This window comes from Spea bombifrons, chromosome 1, assembly GCF_027358695.1.
Source record: "Spea bombifrons isolate aSpeBom1 chromosome 1, aSpeBom1.2.pri, whole genome shotgun sequence".
Taxonomy (NCBI): domain Eukaryota; kingdom Metazoa; phylum Chordata; class Amphibia; order Anura; family Pelobatidae; genus Spea; species Spea bombifrons.
This window is the reverse complement of record NC_071087.1, coordinates 53,050,471-53,072,121: the sequence shown is the minus strand read 5'-3', so window position 1 is coordinate 53,072,121 and position 21,651 is coordinate 53,050,471. Positions and strand designations below refer to the sequence as shown.

General features: G+C 41.8%; 1 protein-coding gene across 1 annotated transcript; it reads right to left on the bottom strand.

The window, feature by feature from the left end:
* Positions 1-208: 208 nt before the first annotated feature.
* On the bottom strand, positions 209-19,983 carry G3BP2 (G3BP stress granule assembly factor 2). Its single transcript, XM_053461613.1, has 12 exons — positions 19,809-19,983; positions 15,278-15,396; positions 14,498-14,579; positions 14,137-14,310; positions 13,758-13,848; positions 13,161-13,263; positions 11,654-11,828; positions 10,049-10,150; positions 9,620-9,722; positions 9,086-9,214; positions 8,463-8,581; positions 209-2,900 (listed from the first exon to the last, which is right to left on the bottom strand). Exons 2-12 carry the CDS (start codon positions 15,370-15,372, stop codon positions 2,631-2,633), a joined length of 1,443 nt encoding a protein of 480 aa, XP_053317588.1. The 5' UTR covers positions 15,373-15,396; positions 19,809-19,983; the 3' UTR covers positions 209-2,630.
* Positions 19,984-21,651: the final 1,668 nt, after the last annotated feature.

The following is a 21,651-nucleotide window of genomic DNA, read 5'->3' as shown; positions in this document are numbered from 1 at the left end:
TATGTATGTATGTATGTATGTATGTATGTATGTATGTATATATAATTTTATGGGAGGAGGGAAAAAAAGAAGCTGTAAATGATAATTCTCATTAGGCCACAGATCCAAAAAGCCATAAGAAAAAAAAAATCACATCGCTGGAAATGTAATTCAGCTGAATCAAAGCAATCAGAAAATCTAAAATAAGGACCAGGAAGATTGTCCATGCTGAAGACATCAGTAGTTTATTGGTTTAGCTTGAACACATTCAAAATATGGAAACTGAAGTAAAAATACTCTCCATCAGCAACACAGTTACTAGTGTCCACTGGCATATAATGTTCAACATATTACAGCAAACAGACGGGAGAGATCATTCAGCACGTCTCCAACAACTATGTAGTCAAAATATGGGAATGCAGAGGGTGTCAATAGAAATTCAATGATTGGCTACTATTGAAAACAAAACATAACACCTAAACAAGAATGAACATTAATGGAAGGGAAACTACAACTTGGTTAGTGAGGTACATTTACTGAAAAGACAACACTGAAATGTACACAGAGTAGGTGAACAATCACCAAGTAAACTTTTCAGATATGTATTCAAGATATAGAAACTTGAAGCTGACTTAAGCGTAATGGCTCTGATGCTTCTCTAGAATGTTACATTACACTTTTGCTTAGTCCAGGTTCCCCTTTGTCGTAACACAATTGAGATGGTGACAGGGAGTTAAAACGAAAAAAAAAAAAAAAGAAGTACACAACGGGTGGCAAATTACTTCAGCTGCTAAATTTAAATGAAGATATAACCAGTCCAAGATTTGCTGTATCTTCTAAGGAATTCAAGTACAATACGTCCAGGTAACAGATTGCAAATGTAAAAATTTATAACACAAAATATATATATGTATATAAAATTATAACCATGAGAAATCTGTGTCCCAGAAAATGTATGAAATAGTGCAAGACTTGCCATTAAACACAATAGACCTCAAGACATAAAAATAAAAAAAATAAACCCAAAAAAAACGTTTTATTTTGCCTTGCGGACTGGAAAAACATTGTGCACAATCGTTTTAGAAGAGGCTCAGCAAACAGTTGCATAAGTCAAAGCAGCGTGTTACCTCATGTGTACTGTTAAGTTTTCCTTAACGGAAGGAGTTCGTCCGACATGCCCAGAAGCAGCTTTATGTGTTCACACTTTTACCTTCTTTGCATCACTGAACATGACTGCACCAGGCTGATCAGTATCTTCTGTGGTAATATGTTGGAATGTGTGCATTTTGGCAGGCAACCGTCATGATACGGTACATTTCAGAAGTCCAGCAGAGATCGATGGATACTAAATGAGGTGAAGGAATTAAACCCTCCCGGTCATTGAGGGAGCAATGTGCATGTTAAAAATCTTGTAAAAACCCTGTGAGGTACTGTAAAATGCAGACACTTAAGAGCTGCTGCTCACAAGCATTGAATTACATCCTCTGCTCCAAGGATCAACAGAGCGAACAAGTGAACAGAAAATGCAGCTGGACATTTGCAGGGCAGCATATACAAACAGTCCAGAACTACGTATGCACTTCTAGGAGCTACACTTACAGCTATTGACACAGACATTACCATTTCATCTCATACAACAAAGTATACCCCACACTTTTGGTAAGTAAATACCAACGGAACTGAACTGTAGGAAAAACAGGAACTCTTAACTTCTACTGATGTACATATACTGCAGTTTGGTTAGACAGGCGTTTTTTTCTTTCAATGATTCTTGAATGTATTGAAGCTGTTTGGCTTTGCAGCACAGTAATTCATTCACTGTACAAAGGAAAATAAAAATAAAAAACACCAGCAATGACTGGAATGATGTATTAGTAGAAGGCACCATCATGCTTATTACATTACCAGAGAGCTAATACATTTGAGTATGTTTTTTTTTTTACTGTACAAAGCTGAAGAAGGGGATTCGGAGGGGATGGAGTAGGTTGAGCAGCCAGCCATCTCCATATCAAGGGTCAAGTGCAAAAAAAATCTTCATGTAGGAAACTTTCCCTAGTAATTCTGATTATGCCCTCTGGAGTATTGAAACACTGCAAGTTCAGTAAGTAACCAAAACTATTGGAGAATTTATATCTGTTATGGTTTGCATGCCTTTGCCATGTAGTTCATGGTCAAACCAGATGCCATCATTAGGATCTATTTCTAATGGATTAGTGCATTTTGACGAGTGCATAACCATTGTTTGTTTTTGAGCCAAAGCCATAAAAGAAATGGATTTGTAGGCGACCAGCACTGCACATTTGTTTCCAACGGTGAAACCGTAATACTAGCCATGTGCAACAAAGGGGTTTCAAAAGAGAACCTACTAGGACAAGGCTTTTCAGGGTCCATGTGATTATTTGCAGTGCTACTGGTCATCTCAGTCCTTAAATTTCCAAAGTTGGGATGCACAAATTAACAGTTGAAATCCTGCTGAGAAACTGGGAAAAGAAAGTTCACCTCAATTGAAACGTAACAAAAAAGATGTTTTCACATCAAAGAAATGAGGAAGAAAAATTAAAGGCTGTGTCACATTCCAAAGCTAAAAATTAACAAGAATGCAAACACGACGAACAATGTACCACTGTAGGTATAACTGTATTAGACTTATTTCAGCGACGTTGCCCAGTGAAACGGCCATCCATAGGTGCAGCACCTCTTCCTGTGCCCAGCTTTTGAGTCATCCCACCACGGAGAGGAGGACCTCTACCATCCCTCTCACGCATCATTCCTCCACCAATGACTCCACGGGGTCCTCCAGCTCCTCTTTCGTTGCGGCGTATCTCTCTGCGGTCATCAGAGCCTCGAGTTTCCCTTTCACGGGCAGCCCTGGTCTTCTTCTCTTCTACATTCAACCTTACTTCTCCACGGAACATAATTGGCTGAAAACAGAGATAAAGCCTTAAATGAATATCAAATTGTAGACATACAAAAACAGTAATTTTACTCACCGTAAATTCTCTTTTCCCAAGTATAGTGGCAGTACCGTTGGGTTTGCTCTCTTCCCCGGGACAAACACTAAAAAAGATAGAAGGGGTTAAGCTCCACCCCCCCCTTACCCTATAACTGCACGTACCGGCGACCAGCAGTCAGTTAATAACAAGAGGACCAAAAGATGGAAAAACATTATCTTATAACGAAATTAGGGAGGGAAACCTGTACTGCCACTATACTTGGGAAAAGAGAATTTACGGTGAGTAAAATTACTGTTTTTCCCGGCGTATAGTGGCAGTACCGTTGGGATATAGCAAGATCCCCCCCAAAAAGGGAGGGAGTTAGATCTTAACAGCGTGCAGGACTTGACGTCCAAACTCAGCTGCCGAAGCAGAGGAAATGTCCAGTCTGTAATGTTTAATGAAAGTGTTCCATGAGGATCACGCTGCTGCTTCACAAATCTCCTCCGGAGAGACTGAAGACCTGGAGGCCCAAGAGACAGAGAAGGATCGTGTGGAGTGAGCCTTAATCGGAGGAGGAATAGTCGCACCACAGGAGTCATATGCCAGCCGGATGGCATGGGAGCCATCTGGCCAGGGTAGATTTAGATACAGCTTGACCTGAAGATCTTACATGGAACTAAAGGAACAGATGGTCAGATGAGCGAAATGGAAGCGGTACGCCCCAAATATATGGTAAGAGCTCTCTTAACATCTAGACAGTGCCAGTCACTTTCTTCTGGTGTCATAGGGTTTGGAGAAAACGTTGGCAGGACTATAGGTTGGCTAATATTAGCTTGAGATAAGACTTTAGGCAGGAATGACGGCCTAGGATACATAAGTACGTCGTCCTGATGAAAGATGAGAAAAAACCTTTTGAGGCTGAGAGAGCCTGGAGTTCCTCAATCCGTCGTACCGATGTGACAGCTACTAAAAATGCTGTCTTCAGGGAGAGGAATATAAGTGAAACCTCTTGGAGAGGCTCAAACGGAGTCGAGCATAGAGCCTTGAGCAGAACGGTAAGATCTCACGGTGGAAAAAACGATGTAACAGGAGGTCTCTAATCGTGATGGCCTTAAAAAAATCTCCGAATGAAATGATCCGACGCCAGATTGAGTAGCAGAAAATGACGAAGAGCAGACATCTGCCCTTTAAAATGTTGCAACCTTGAGGCCCGCTTTAAATCCCACATGTAAAACACGCAGAATGACCGGAATGGGTGGAGGAGAAGACTGCAGGCCTTGAAACTGACATCATTCAAGAAATTTCCTCCAGGTTCTTAGATAAAATCTTGATGTAGAAAGATTTACTGACCCCAAGAGGAGAGTAGTCATAACTGAGTCTATACCTTGATATTTCATGATCAGCCTTGCAGCAACTAAGCCGTCAATCTGAACATTTGAAGGATGTGGAGTGGAATTCCCTTTGTCTCCAAAACGTCTGCGGACAACGGAAGGTCCCCATATGTTACCGAAAGCTGGCAAAGGTGGGAAAACCAGCTCCGGTTTGGCCAGAACGGGATAACTGCCAGTACTCTTGCCTTGTCCATCTTGACTTTGAGCAAGACTCGAGACATCATAGACACCAGAGGAAAGATGTATGCCAGGTTGAATCGCCACTTGATCTCCAGACCATCCAAAAAAAAAAAAAAAAATGGAGGGAATACCATTCTGTATAGAGAGGCAAAAAGAGGGACTTTCCGATTCAGTCTTGTCGCCATGAGATCTACTTCCGGCAGGTCTACTATTGCCACCAACCCTTGAAAAATAGGCGGATGAAGGGACCAATCTGCTTGAGAACATCTGTTTCTGCCAGTACATTGTTCTGACTTCTGATGTGGACCGCCGAGATAGCTTCTAGATTTTCATGTGCCCATAGCATGATTTTTGTGCATAAACTTTGGAGACTGGTTACTCTCATACCTCCTTGTCTGTTAATATAGGCTAGTGTTGTGGCGTTGTCGGATTGAATCTTCACTGGGATGCTCAATATCCATGGTTTGAAGAGTACTTAAGCCTTGAAGACGGCATTTAGTTCCCTGAAGTTTGTCGATTGACGCGCTTCCTGCACTGACCACTTCCCTTGTGCTGTGTGAAATTGGAAATGAGCTCCCCAACCAGTCTGGGATGCGTCCATGGTAACTATCAGCCACTGCTTGGGCTGGAAGGACAGTCCGCTTGTCAAATTTCTTTTGACCTTCCACCACTCTAGTCGTTGAAGTACATCCTGAGATATCAGAATGTACTTGTCTAGATCCTCGTCGGTCCCGGACCAGTGTGACAGAACGTGCCATAGCAGAGGCCTCATTCTTGCCTGTGCCCAGGCTATCGCCGGCATGGTGGAAGTCATAACTCCCAAACTGCTCATTACCCTTCTGATAGAGCAGAGAGGATACGCTTGTAGCTCGGCGACACTTAGCCGAATGCGTATGGCCTTGACTATTGGAAGATAGAGGCGTAGAGATCTTGAGTTTACCTGAAACCCCAGAAACTTGATCTCTGTGGTCGGGTTAAGCGTGAATTGGCTACATTCAGAAGCCAGTCGTGTTATTTGAGAAGAGTGATCATCACTTGAAGAGCTGTTAAAAGTTGTGCAGCGGATGAAGCTTTTATCAGCCAGTCGTCCAGATATGGAACCACAGCTATTCCCCTCAATCTCAGTTCTGTCGCCAACGGAGTGAGAATCTTGGTGAAGACTCTTGGAGCAATTGGTAGGCCGAAGGGTAGCGCCTTGAACCGAAAATGATGGAAACCTTTGCTTGTCTTCACTGCAAATCTCAGAAATCTCCTTGACTCTACTGCTATTGGCACCTGCAGGTAAGCGTCCTGTAGGTCTAGGGAAGCCACATAATCCTCTCTCTGAATCATTTGAGTAACCGAAGAGATGGTTTCCACACGGAAGTGTTGATATGGAATATATTGGTTGATGGACTTCAGATCCGGTACAGGATGAAGAGTGCCCCGGTATGGGACCAGGAACCTGTATCTTTGAAACGTTTTCTATAACTCCCTGCTCGAGGAGTGTAGATGCTGCTATAATAAACGCTGCATACTTGTTCAACGCTGGGTAAGAGGATACTAGGAAACAATTGCGTGGAGACCTGCAAAATTTTATGGTGTAGCCTTCTGATATAATCTGACGGATCCATGGGTTGCTGGTAGTCTGAAGGCGACCTCCCACTTTGACAGAACCGTCTTGCCCTATCTTGTCTAGCTGTTAAGGGTAAAATCTGGAATCTTTATTTTTCTGAAAGAAAGATCTATCCTACGGTGAGGATCACGCTGCCGTGGAATATTTCTGCCTATAATAGGGATACCTGCGGATCCATGTAGGCTAGACATCAAGAATTCATTACAAAGCTTCAAATTCTCCAAAAGTTGTGAAAAAGATCCTTATCTGCATCCTCCAGAATGTGGTCTTCCAATTTCTGGAGCCATAAGCCTTGAGCTCTCGCTACTGCTGCTCCAGCTGATGTTGCTTTGCTTTGCTTTGATGACCTTGGAAGATTCTTCTATTAGCGGTCTCTGCTCCTATGTCCATGGTATCTTTTAGGCCGGAAACCTCTCCGATCGGCAACGTAGTTTTCTTAGACAACTGAGCAATCTGGACATCACCCTTAGGAAGCTCTCCCCACATGATGTCATCTTAAAGCTTGAAAATATGTTTAAAGGTGTCTAGAAACAAACACACATCACTTGGATGTTTCCACTCACGCCGTGCAAATTCCATTAGATGAGGCAACATTGGAAAACCCTTTTTCTTAGCTTCTGGATTCAACCATATCTGGTTACTCCTGTAACAAAATTCCCCAGTTTTTGCGAAGGAAAAACCGGATTCCGACTCTGAACCTTCAGAACTGGACACATCCATAGATGAACGCGAACATTCCCCAGATGACAACTCTGATGTGGATGAACTTCGCTTGTCGTGCACCCTTGGTTAGGCAGCCTCCTTAAATGCTTGAAATGTTTGAGACAAATTATCCTGGAACCAGGATAGAAAGGACAGCATATCCTTCTGTTTCTCTTTTGCCCGGATATCTGCTAAACACTGCTGGCACATCTCCTCCTGTAGCCCCAACTGTTTAGACATGCATGAAGCCTTTTAGGGAGGAGCCGAAGGCATTTTATCCTTCTCTGGAGATGAAGGTTAACATATTTTTTGGCGTATCAATAAAAAGATCACCAAAAACCGTGTGGGGGGTTCAGACAACACGGAAACCTGTCCTGACACACACTCTTGTGGTCAGACAGGTTTGCACAGCATAAAATAGGCAGCCAATTTTGAATTTGGCGCCAAAATCGGATGATCCGAGCCGCGCATGCGCTGTAGCACGGCCGGATCATCAGTGGAACGCATAGCCACCCGGGCGTGCGTTCCACTGTACTGCGCATGCTCCTCCCCTGCTTGAAACAAATCACCGCTACAGATTCACTCTGTAACGCGGTGCTGCAAAGATCAGCCGAGCTCCCACCCGGGGAGCGAACGGACTTGCAGGAACCCCCTTTCGCCGGACACAACCCGTGTGCCGGCCGATCCGGATCCAAGCTGCCGAGGCAGAAGAATGGAGCAGAATCCCCAGTGCTCGTCCCTGCGGGACAAAAAAGAACTGACTGCTGGTCGCCGGTACGTGCAGTTATAGGGTAAGGGGGGGGTGGAGCTTAACCCCTTCTATCTTTTTTAGTGTTTGTCCCGGGGAAGAGAGCAAACCCAACGGTACTGCCACTATACGCCGGGAAAAAATGTGTTGCTGGGGTGGTTTCATTATCTTTATGCAATGACAAAACATGACCACTGTTATACCTTAATATTTCTTTTCAGTAAACCGTTAATTAACATTCTAGCGAGTTTATGTTGCAAAAGGTTTAGTAAATCTTGCAGCTTCGACCAAGATTTAAGCAAATCCTTGCTTTGAACACAAGTGATTTAATAGGCCCCAGCCCATCTGAGCTGCTGTGTCCATGCTGGAATATGCAGAAAATCTGGGATACGCAGACAGATGGAAGACAGAATCCAAGCTGGCAGGAATTATTACCGAGAAACTGTCTGAAGTAAAGGTATTGTAACATAAGGCAGCTCTGTGCGAATAGCCCTGGAAGTTTATGGTTTTTTTTTTTGTCTATCATTGTGAAGACATCTGCTGGTTTTTTTTTTGTTTTTTTTTTTTTTTTTTTTTAGAAGATGTGACTGTTTACTGAAGGCTACAAGCCTTTAGCCATTTACAACAGAGGCTTCTCCTGGACCAATACCACTATATCAACTTTGCTTAGGTGAGTTGTACAATACAACTCCTGGATATTACTATGCGCTACAAATGGCCAAGCTCAGTGAGCTTCTGGTCCTGCATAATGCAGAACTAAACTGCTGAGATAACTTTCATGATATGCCTCAGCATTGTATTATGAAGGCTCATTTCAGGCCACCTGCAATGGATTAACAAATCCCAAACAAATGGATTTTCAACTCATCTAGATCTAGGCAATGGATTTTTTAGTGGCCTAGCATTCATACTTTTGCCTGCAAAATCCTCTGAACAGGTTCAGCATCGTCAAACACAACAAAGCCAAAGTTTGGAAGCTTCCCGCCAACGCCTTTGGTATTAATCCGGAGTTCCATCACATTTCCATAACCTGAAAAAAAAAAAAAAAAAAAGAATTTTTAAAGTTGCTTTTAATGTGGCTTTAAAGAAGACATTGCAGAATCTCAAAGAAAACAGCTGTGATTAAGAGCTGTCCAGTGAGTAAATGTTCATGGTTTCCCTTTTTCTGATGCAGCTATTCTCTCTGCATACAATGCGTTTTGGCCAAACATCTGCCTGCACGTTATATATTGACCTCCCGTCAGGACCAGCACTCACTTGGTGAGCACTGCTGGTGTGTGTGGGCCTGTGCAGAAAACACTCCCGCTTTGAGCAGCCAATCAGTAGCAAGAACCATTGGCCTACAAAGGGGGAGGGGCAGCTGCAGCTAGTGTATCAGGCAAAAGATTATTTTCGATCTAGAAAATGTACCAATAAAGAACAATATTAGAGCTATAATGTCTCAGATGTCTGAAAATCTCATCTCATCCTTATAGTGAATATGAATGCAGTTCTAGGGATGCTGCATTTAGTGTTTGGATTAAATGCTACTTACTCATGAAAAACTCTTTTAATTCACTTTCGTCAATATCGTGTGGCAAGTTGCCTACAAAAAGTTGGTGGCTGTCAGGATAGCGGAACATACGACGGTTATCCGACTCCCCTTGTTCTGTCTCACCTCGTCCTAAATCAATTACAAAAAAGTGGGTGGTGATTGTTAACATTTACTACAGAATGATTTCATACAAAGAGGACTTAACAGCTTCTGAAAAAGCTGTGTAAACAAATGCGATGTTAGAGAAAAATAAATTTAGTTATAATTAACTGGAAAGCTCTAGTTCCTAGAGAAAACCGCAGCGTGTATTCTGCTGCAAGGTAGGGAGGAAAATGCACATTCTAGCAAAAAAAACCCCAAAACATTCAATACAACACAAAAAAAGGTATCTTTTAAACAAAAACACGATTTACCAGTTTAAGAAGATTTAATGAAAAACAATCCCATACAATGGTATCAGTGCAAATCTAAACTCTAAAAACTGGCAGATCTAGAACGTGCAACTATCCCAGATAATGCATTCAGGCATCTTACCTGCTCTTGGACCTCTGGGCTGAAAACTTGGTCTTTCACGGGGACGCTGTTCTCGCACACGGGGAGACTGAATTTGAGAGTCAGCCTTATTTTCACCTCTTGCCTGCAATATAGATTTTTTTTAAAAAAGTGATTACACTTAATGGCTGTGCATGGGGGAAAAAAAATGAAGAAAAAAAAAATCTAAGACAATCGCTGTGTGGCAAGGCAAACGTTGAAGCTTTAAAGCAGGGGTGTATGACCCTAAAAATAGCAGGTTTATCCCGGATTTGAAGCATCACTCCATAACAGCAGCTTCTAGCAGTGCATTCACTATTTGTTTAAATAGGTACAAATTAATCTAACTGGGGTTCACATCTAAAATGATATAATATACATTTCAACAAAAAAGTCATTAAGTATATAAGGAAACGTTTACAGCCTGGTTACCTGCGAAGCAGGAGCTTTTATTACGTGGGGAGGAATTCCTGATGATGGGACAGTGCCACTTGGAGGCAGGTTTTTACTGGTCACTGATGCCCAGGAGAAAGCCTACAGAAGATGATACATGCCAATACTTATCAAGCTGCAAAAGAAACCTAGATTGTTGACAACCAAATACTAATGGTGTTTTGAATTTAAATCTTCACATCTGTGAGCAGATAATATGTCAAGAAAAACTAGTTGATTAACAAGAGACAAAAGAAAAAAAACTGGGAGAGTCACTAGAAATGTTGTAATGTGTGCATTGTGTTATTTTGTGACACCTATAAATATACATACCATAAAATATTTGGTATAAACATACACGGGTGCGTAAAACGTATGTGTATAATTTTACAATTTTGTAGGAAATAAATGAAAAGCCTGTAAGGACTAAAGACACAAGTATTCACTTCTACACAGCCTGAGATTTTACATTATATCTTCATGACCCAAAAGAGATAATCCAAGCCCATGAGTTGCCAGTTTATAAATGTAAAGATTAGGCAGCAAAGCCCACGAGTGAGCACCACATACACAACATGCAAGGCTACAAACTGCGGTTTTGTGAATGTGACTAAACAAAGAAAGGCTATGCCTGCCAGTATGCCAAGCCTTTTATGTAATTTTTAGAAATTATGTGACAATAATAAGGTTCTCCTAAAGAAAGTCCCAGTGTTACTATGCTGCCTTATACCAATAAGGCAGATTCCTGACACACAGATCAACAGAATGTCTTAAGAGTGTCACACTAAACTAATAATAAAGTAAGACAACGGAGTAGGTGTGCCGTAGCTTAATTTTTTCTCCGTTGAGTTAAGGAAGTAATTTAATATACATGTTTATAGGGTTGCAACAACTGAAGAACTCATCTTATATTCGATATGCTCTAGAAAATACCCCTCATCTTATAGTCGAGGTTGTCTTATAATCAGACCTCAAATAGGAGGTTGGACTATTATACTAGGATCCAGATTGCTCGCAGCACTGCACTCAATTTTAAATAAAACTGAAAATGTACATATTTTTTATCCGATTAATCGAAAAACCTGGCAACTTATGGTTGGTGGAAACGCATGAGGCACTGGAGCTTTACTTTAACGTCATATCTTGAGAAAGTGCTGCAAATAATTCTAACATACAAAACAACAGATTATTTTTTTGTAGTTCAAGAACCATACATTGATCTGCTAAAAATAAAATTATACTACAGCTGCTGTCTAACTAAGACAAAACAATAAAAGTTATCTAGTATGTTAAGCACATAAATCTTAGCAAATCTAGTTTTCTTTCTTCTGAAGGCTTAAAACCAGAAAGCACAAAAAAAACAGTTTCTATAGCAACAGTCCATAAGTGCCTGCTTTGGTGCTGTATAGCTATTAAGTGTTCATGGCAAAATTATGTAATTGAAAAATTATCCGTAGTGAGGAGTGTCTGCCAATGCAATGCATTCTGAAATTACAGCGAGGGGGGCATACGATGCTCCATAAATGGACCCTTCTGATTTTAAGCAACTAAATCCATGTTATTGACAAGTATAAATATTACGACTACAGAAAAGTAGAAGGTTACCTTGGGTGGTTCTTGGGGAAGAATGGTCGGTTCAACGGGTGGTGGTGTTGGAGACTTCTCCTCATGTTCCTCCAGGCTCTTCTCTTCTGGTTCTGGTTTGAGCTCTTCGTTCTTTAACTCTGTTTCAGGTTCAGGCTCAGGAATAGGCTCTTCCAATGACTCTTCAATGCCATTGCTGAAAGAGAATAGCAATTAAATAGGACAGTCAAACATGAAATTACCAATATTATACAAGTATCGGTGGCAGTTATACAACAGGCAACAAATTAGACTGAAACTTTACAAATCTACAGGCTAAGAAAGTTTGCTTATAAAAAAAAACTATGTTCTCTAGGACATTATGCAAATACACCTAAAAATACTTTTGAAGCTTTTTTCCAGCTTCTGTGGCAACATATTAGTGTATTTTTTTTGTCATGTGAAAACTGAATCTCTCCATGCATTTCCAAGAAACAGAGCTACACAAACCATTAAGACACATGCACAAAGACAAATACACGACATTCTGAGACTGAAGAAAAAACATCCAGATACACTTGTGCTTTTAGACAATGTAAATGTGCACTTGCATTTACACTATATGGACAAAAGGCATTGGGACATGTGACCATTACACAGACTTATGTCATTGCATTCTAAATACATAGACATTAATATGTAGTTGGGCCACCCCTTTGTAGTGTTTCTGTGGGATTTTTTGCCCATTGAGGGAATCTCCGTTCTAGTTCATCCCAAAGGTGTTTGATGGGTTTAAGGTCAGGGCTCTGTGCAGGCCAGCCAAGTTCTCCAACGCCAAACTCACCCAACCATGTCTGTATGGAACTTGCTTGGTGCACTGGGGTAAACTCATGTTGAAATAGAAAAGGGTCTTTCCCAAACTGTTGCCACAAAGTTGGAAACAAAGCATTGTCAAGAAGCTCTTGGTATACTGAAGCATTGAGATTTCCATTCACTGGAAGGAAGGGGCCCAACACAGCCCCAATACACAGTCACATACTATTATCCCTCTATCACCAGACTTGACAGTTGGCACAATGCATCCGCCAAACCCAGACTCGTCCATCAGACTGCCAAACAGAAGTGCGATTTGTCACTCCACATAAGACGTTTTCACTGCTCCAGAGTCCAGTGTAGTATCGTGCTTTGCACCACTCGATCCAACAATTGGCATTGTATTAGCGACGTGAAGGCTTGCACGGCCATGGAAACCCATCCATGAAGCTCCCGCCACACAGTTTTAGTGCCACTAACGCCAGGAGTTTGAAACGCTTCAGCCATGGAATCAGCAGAGCGCTTGCGACTTTTATGACGCGCTCCGTGACTATATGTGGTCGTGTTGCTGCTGTTCCTAAACGCTTCCACTTTAACTGCTTTATTTTATACACCTGCAAGGGGTCTGAGGGAAACATCTGAAGTCAATAATTAAGAGTTGTGTGCCGATACCATTGTCCATATAGTGTATATATGTACAGACACACACACACACAAATAAAAAGTTTCGGCATACGTCACAGGATGTGCATCGTAATAAGAGTTGTTTGTGTTTTCTGCGACAGGCTCAGGAGACGGCTGCATTTCCTCTTGCTCCTCCTCAACTTCCTCTTCAGATTCTGCAGAAAATATCAAATCAAGACTCAGAGTAGTTGATCCACACTGAAATCAGTTTATAAACGTTTATAATAAAAACCCAGAACAGAGAATAACATGCCATGAGACAAGCTGCTGTTTGACCTTTGGGTGCCATTGGTTGTGACATTATTCCATCTTGGCAGGCCAATTACACAGTAGTTATATGCCAAGTCATTTATAAATGAATGTTTACACCAATGCACCCCTTATACAAAAACCAAACATTTTCACACTAAACATAATCCTGCTATAGATGGAATGTGACAGTTACACAAAAGCTATAACTAGCACTATAACTAGCACTATTTTACTACACAACAAATCAGCAGTTCCAAGACCTACTGAGAACTTCGTCATGGCTGTGGTGAGGTAGCAATACAAGATAGATTTATAGACACACTTTAACTCCTACGCAAGAACTATTTTCACACAGAAATGCTTAATAACAGATAGGAAAGTAAAAAGGTAACCTTACCTTCTTCCATCTCTGCCTCGGAATCACCAAAGACCTCATCCTCGTAACGGAAAACATCATTGTGAACATAAAACTTGTTAGGAACTGAACCCTAAAAGGGGAAAGAGAAAAAAACCCTAAATACAATAAATGAGCCTCAGGTTTCTCTTTGTGGGGTGTTTGGCCAGATTCTTATAAGTGAGAAAACCTGCAGGTGGGCCATTATCGGAATGGAGTAACAGTAGCAAATATGATTTAACATACAGCTACATTTCACAGAAACAGCATTTTGCTGCAACATTAAAAATGACCAATACTCCATATTTTCAGGAAAGCAAATCCCTTTTCCATCCTAACAACTCCTGTGCCTACTGTACAACAGATGATGAGTTCAACTTACTTCTGGGGCAAGAACAAAGGTCTGCATGAACTTTCTCATTGGCTGTCCATTATTTGAAAGTTCACCCATGACCTGAACAACAACCCCATCGCTCAGAGTAGCATGAGCATCCACGTGCCGAATCTTGGTGCGGCATTCACTAAACTGGAGGGACATCACCTTCTTGTGGATTTCCTGTAGAGAGATTTTTAAGAGCTGTGAGTACAATAAATACTGTGCCCTCTAATGAGAGAACACAGAAATTCTCTTAGAAAATCAGCATAAAGAAAGGGCTTACCGAAAAACTAATTTAGGCAACATAAATAAACAAGTGTATTATTAGACTGGTGTTATAACAAGTCCCACAACTGCCTATACATACTGCTTGGCCATAAACCGCTTCCTGGGGCTTTCCACTGGCGTCCAGTCCACCATGTACATAAGAAGAATTTCTTCCGTAAAACCTGAAATACAAAAACGGACTTAAAAAAAAAAAAAAAAAAAAAAACAAGACAAGGCCAATGTAGGAAACCCAAATGCTGCAATATCACAGTAAGTGTACCAGATGCACAAGTTGGGTTAAGCAAATGCTAATCATCAGGTATTTAATGATTAGAAAGAGTTATCTCTTCCTGGGTGTATAAAAAGAGAGCGATCACACAGGGCCTCTGCAGAAGTTTACAGTGTTGCTTAGTGCCTCTATATCAACAGATTATAGCAACACCGCTTGGGAGGATCGATTTCTAAGCTTGTTTAAGACAATGACGTGTGAGGCACGTCAACTGTCATCAAGGGGAAAGAGCTTTTTGTTTAGCTAAAGTGTCATCAAAACAACGGGATCACAAAATGTTTATAGAACTGTTACCTTCCACATCCGGGAAAGATAATTTTTCCTTAGGATAAAAAAAAGGTATATACATGCAGAAACATTTTTTCATTGCAAATAGGAATACTGAACATTTTATCTCCATCAGACTAAAGCTGTTGGTATGTTATGAAAAAAATGGGAACATCTCAAAGTTGAAATGTAGCTAAGAAAAAAAAATGCGATGTCCACAGTCCCACAATGGCAGTGGTTATTTAACAATAGCTTCCTTAATACGAGTCTTGAGGACGTCAGTGGTTTGGTTAACAGCCACCCAGTGCCACTCCAAATACTCACCTGTGTAAGAAGTCTGGAGCTTTATTTAGAAGAGTGTAGTACTGTCTGACAAACTCCCGCCCTACCAGCAGGGGACTTGGCTTCTCCATCACCATTTCTTTGGTACAGAAAGTGATATGCTGCAGTGGGAAAAATATATACATACAAAAATAATCATTTTCAATTTACAGGCAAATCATAAGAGCACTTCCACTGAAAGGAATGAATAATATTTCTGTAAATATGCATGGGGTGGATTATGTTGGATTCTCAATGCGTTTACAAGGGGGGGGGGACCAAGAAAATTTAACCTTGTGAAAAAGTGTCAGCCTTTAGCGGCAGGGGTCCTGTTGCTTCAAGCTAAATCGCCGATGAAAGATCACGTGGCCGATGAACAACCTACTCTTCCCCTTGCTACCTGGGCGCAAAAATATATTCCCATGAGTTGGCTTGCAACACACAGATCTGATTTTTATTTCCTTTCTGATAGTGTGCCACTGACACACATGCGAAAAAGAAAATCAGCAGATGGACATACTATTCAAGCTCTATTAAAAAAAAAAAGTAAAAAATAAAAAAAAGGATTTTGACCCCAGTGTGCTCAAACAGGATTTTGTTAATGCTAACTTATTAAAAAAGTCCTCCCCCAGAAGCACAGCAATCTTGCATTAAAGCCAGACATTTAGCTCCCATACAGTAGTCACTATGTTTAGGACACAGCAGAATTGCATTTGCAGCAACAGAGTTAATATATACAAGTGCACACGGCCTGTGCTGCTTACATTTCCTTGAAGTATATATACACCGATCAGCCATAACATTTTGACCACCTGCCTAATATTGTGTAGGTCCCCCTTTTGTTGGCAAAAAAGCCCTGACCCATCAAGACATGGACTCCACTAGACCAGTGAAGGTGTGCCAGCTGTATCTGGCACTAAAATGCTAGCAGCAGATCCTTTAAGTTGTTAGGTGGGACCTCCATGGATTCGACTGGTTTGTCCTGCACATCCCACAGATGCTTTATTGGATTGAGACCTGGGAATTTTGGAGGCCAAATCAATACCTTAAACTTTTTGTTGTGTTCCTCAAACCATTCTCGAACCAATTTTGCTTTGTGGCAGGGCACATTATCCTGCTGAAGGAGGCCAATGTCATCAGGGAATACAGTGTCCATTAAGGGTGTATATGGTCTGCAACAATGCTTAGGCAGGTTGCACGAGTCAAAGTAACATCCACATGAACGACAGGAGCTAAGGTTTCCCAGTAGACCATTGCCCAAAGCATCAGACTGCCTCCGCCAGCATTCTGGTGCCATGTGTTCTCCACGCACCCTGCCATATATGTTAAGTAAACGAAGATGTGATTCATCAGACCAGACTACCTTCTTCCAGTTCTTTTGCTCGTATGCCCCTTGTAGGTGCTTTCGGCAGTGGACAAGGGTCAGCATGGGCACCCTGACTGGTCTGCGGCTGCGCAACCCCAATCACAAACTGCGATGCACTGTGTGCCCCGACACCTATCAGAGGCAGCATTGACTTTTCTAGCAATTCGAGTTACAGTAGCTCATCTGTTGAGTTTGACCGCACAGGCCAGCCTTCATGCGCTCCCCCCATATGCATCAATGAGCCTTGGCCGCCACTGTCACTGGCTCACTGTTTTTCCATCCTTTGACCACTTTTGATAGGTACTGATCACTGCAGAACACCCGACGATTAGAAGTTTAGGAGATGCTCGGACCCAGTCTAGCCATCACAATTGGGCTCTTGTCAAAGTCGTTCAGATCCTTATGCTTGCCATTCTTCCTGCTTCTAACACATCAACTTTGAGGATGAAATGTTCACTTGCTGCCCAATATATACCACCCACTGACCGCCAACATTTTTTGCACCTAGCTTAACCCAGCCAGACCCTCCTACAGCTCATGGCTGCCATAGGAGTAAAACCAGGAATTATGCAGCACTCTCTCTGCTGGTCTATGTGACCACAGTAAAACCCAGGGAGCACTACACACATACATATATCACACACAAACACAAGAGATTTATGTAGGTGCAAAAACATGCTGTAAAGTAAGAATGCTTTCAGACAAGTTAGTTATTTTTAGCATTTTATTTTGTTCACTCAAATGTCTAGTTCTGAGAGAATTCTTACTTTACAGCATTTTTCACACAGTACACAGTGAAGTATATATAGTATTCACATACACACACTATAGTGACTAGAAGTCACTTCCTGGCACCCCGGGCTTTGCAGGAGTAGGGGATAGCACTGGCCAGTGCTGCCACCCAGAATCCGACTCCCCCAATTAGCTGCAGAGGTGTGCTAAAGCAGGTGCTGTTAGGCGCCCAGCAAGGTGAGAGGGAGTATATATACATCTTTGTATACTGTAGTTCTGTAGCCAGTGTGCGCGCGTCTGAAAATGTATATATGCCAGGGTCAGTGTGTCTACGGTTTTGTAGTGCCGGATTCAGTGTATTTGTGTATAGTGTTGGAGTAAGTGTGTATAGCTTATAAATGTACAGTGCTGTGAAATATTTACCCCCTCTCTATTCTTTCTATTGTTTACTGTATTTGTCAAAGTATCAGATCAAACTAAATATAAGATAAAGACAACGTGAGAAAGCAAAATGCATCTCAAACGATCATTTCATTTAATAAAGGTAAAGACTTAATTAAAGCCTATTTCACCCATGGAAAATGTAATTGCCCCCCAAAACCTACTAACTGGTGGCAACAACTGCTATCAAACGTTTGCAGAATTTTGTCCCTCAAATTGTTTCAATTCACCAACATTAGAGGGTTTTCAAGCATGAACCGCCCTTTTAAACGCCATGCCACGGCATCCTCAAGTCAGGACTTTGACCAGGTTACTCCAAACCTTAGTTTTGTCTCTTTTGAGCCATTCAGAGGCGGACTTGTTTATGTTCTTCAGATTGTTGTCCTGCTGCATAACCCAACTAAATTTGAGATTTAGGTCACAAACTGATGGATATTCTCCTTAAGGATTTTTCGTCTGAGAGCAGAATTCATGCTTCCAATCACAGAAAGTTGTCCAGGTCCTGAAGAAGCAAAGCAGCTCCAGACTAACACACTACCATCAACATGTTTAACTGATCATATGACATTCCTATTGTGTTAGTTTTATGCCAGATATCTTCCAAAAAGTCCAACTTTTGACTCATCAGTCCATGGAATATTATCACAAGTATTGGGGGTCATAAAGAGGTTTTTTGTCAAATGTGAGATAAGCCTTTGTTTACTTTTTGGTCAGTAGTGGTTTTCACCTTGCAACTCTCCCATGGATGCCATTTTTTGCAGTCGCTTTGTATGATATTAGCATGAGCGTGTGTAACTGTATAGTCTTATCGTGAGTGTGTGCCAAGGGTGAGCCTAGGGCTAGTGGCACCAGGGAGACTAAGAGGACGAACGAGGAGACTGCTTTACAGATGTAAGGTGCACACAGTCACCCAGCGTCACGTGACATGTGCACGAATGAAGCATACGCAAGACAGAACTGACGGAGCATGAGCTCCAATCCAGGTAAATTCACGTTGCTTCCTTTATATTTAAGGAACATGCCACAAGCATTGAACACCCATCCTGTGTTAAAGTTCTAACGATTTGTATGCCCTAATCATTGAACGTCTAATACAGCGCATGTGTGCATGAATGAAGCTGGGCAGGGTCGTTACTAGTCTTCACTCAATGGCATGCCAATATTTTCATTCTAGCCAGTTTTCGGTCTTCTTTATGATTAGGTCACAGGGGTCTAGACTAAGACTTAAAACGGGTCCACGTGACCTATTCTAGCGAGCACAACATGAGTTATATTAAACTAATTATTACAGCAAGAGACTGACAGTTAATACATGGAAATATTTTATTTCAGAAGCCACCAATAATACACAGGATAAAACTTCAGCGCCATCAATTAAGCTGCAGGAGCCCTAGGATATATTCAGCCTCACCAAATAACAAGGGGACCACAAAAACGGATGCACTGCTGCCTCACATTGTAAGCAGGGCCCTCTTTACCAAATGGATCGGCTGGTCTTAGCTTGATAGTTGGAGTTTTGCCAAACCCTTTAAATGCAACTACTGCAAGGAGCTCTTTTGGTACTATGTAAATAAAAGTTAATAACATTACACCACCAGAGAAGGGGGGAACAAATTGACACTGTGGATAACCTCCAGTAATGTTTTAATTCAGTTTGGAAAACATCAAACAATAACACAATAATAAACACTAGAAGAAGGGCCAATCCACTGACACCCCCCCCCAACTTTTAAATTATACCGGTCGCGTAGCCCGGAAAGCCGCTATGAGAATAAATAGCAGCGCATCCGGTCGTTTCTCGGTATACGTTACAAACAAAGGGGCTTCCGTGTATAGTTTCGCGTCCGAAAGCTAAACACATTTGCACAAAAGGCCATGTTCATACATACAAAGCACCGTGCTGTGTACCTCGGTGCATACATACGGACATACCCTGGTATGTGTTTATTAACAAGCACACGAACGCACATATACATAACACAATGTCGCACTCACCTCAGACAGAGGCAGTCAGGCGGCCTCAATTCTTGTGCCCCGTTTGATCCAAACACGCCGTTGTTGTTGTTATTAATCTCGAGCCGCGGGCAGCCGATGCAGGGCGGAATTATGGCGCCGGCTTTGTGACGTCACCTCAGTGACGCAACGTTCAGTTGGTGGCGCGGGAACCGCACACTCCAAGCCCTTACAGTCCGTATTAGATGTGTACCACAAACGCACGGTAACAACCGGCGCCCCGCCCACCCAGTGACGTAAACGCGCTCCCCTTCTGCGGGGAGATAAGTCCACCAGCCTGTTTTTTTAATTTTTCGAATAAGCTTTATTGGCAGTATACTGACCGAACAAAGGACAGGACGTTGGCATGTTTATTTAATTCGATTTGGGACAATCTCTTCTTTGTGCTTCATGAAAAACTATAATTTAAAGAATATTATGTAATATTAAAAAATAATCATATGGAAACAACAGCCTGCACATATTTATTTTTATGCAGTACATATTGTGAATATGGTGATTATGGTGACCCCAGCAGCCATTTTTTCCAAGCTACATAAAAATAATCACATCACTAACCTGCACAGGTAAAGTTTTGCCCAGTGATATATGGGATTTAGAATGGCAACTGATTCGCCAGCAGCATTTGTGCTGGTGGGCAATATAGGAAAAATATACCGGTCCTACAAAAGTGGCTGAATGTGGTCACTCTAAAATACGAATGGCAATTTTTTATGTCAACGTTAAGATTATTGTGTGGAAGACACTTACTTAATACCTGATACCACTACAATGTGCTTCAGTGATAACTGTAAAAAAAAACAAAAAAGATCATGGCTGCTGATAAGTGTGGGACTGTTGTATATATTATTATTTATTGTTTCATATAGCGCCACCAAATTCCGTAGCGCTGTACAATGGGTAGACAGGATATTACACGTAGTATGTAACATAACAAATTGACTTACAGAGGCTACAGGTGAGGAGGGCCCTGCTCAAACAGCCTACAGGCCTTCTATTTTTATGTTCAATCTAACAGCCACCAGCCTACATACGCTCTGCTAAGAGTGTTTCTTTGCCAAACGCTCCGTAGAGCCACTTGGCCATCTTTTACGGTTACGGCAGTGGCATGCTAGCTACTGTGAGTGCAACAGGGCTCGCTGTATGTACCTCCACATGATGAATATATCAGGGTTGCTGCCTCCAGTACTTCAGCGTTAGTAACTGCTATAGAGTAGCCTTTAAGAGCTATTGTAAATAGGGGTGGTTAGGAATATGACAGAGTGGGGTTCTCTCTGTATTTGTGTCATTTGGAATGCTAGTAGGGTACACTATTTTGATGGTTTCATTTATGAACACTGTTTTCTGCTTTTCCGATAGACAGCGACGTCCCTTTGAATTGGCCCATTGAGCATTGGTGCCATAAGGAGCCTGATTGTCCAATAGGCAGAGGTCAAAATACGCCACTAAGTAGATGCCCAAATTAAGTGGGTGGTGGCAAGACATCACACCACTTTCTGCCCACACAACTCGAACACTTTTTCAGACGTGCAGTGCATAGTTTTGACACAGTGTATCAGTAACTACCAAGTCCATTCATCAAGACCATCCTGGGACTTCGGGACTGTTACTATTTATTGTTTTATATAGCACCATCAGATTACGCAGCACTGTACAAAGGGTAGACAGGTCATAAGAATTAGTATATAAAATAACAAGATGACATACAGAAACAACAGGTGAGGAGGGCCCTGCTGATATGATCAGGGGAGGACTGGGACTTTCTGGCCCAGGGATGGAGGTGGTCAAGTAAAGTCAAGTGGCCCTATTGCTCATCCCTGTAGCT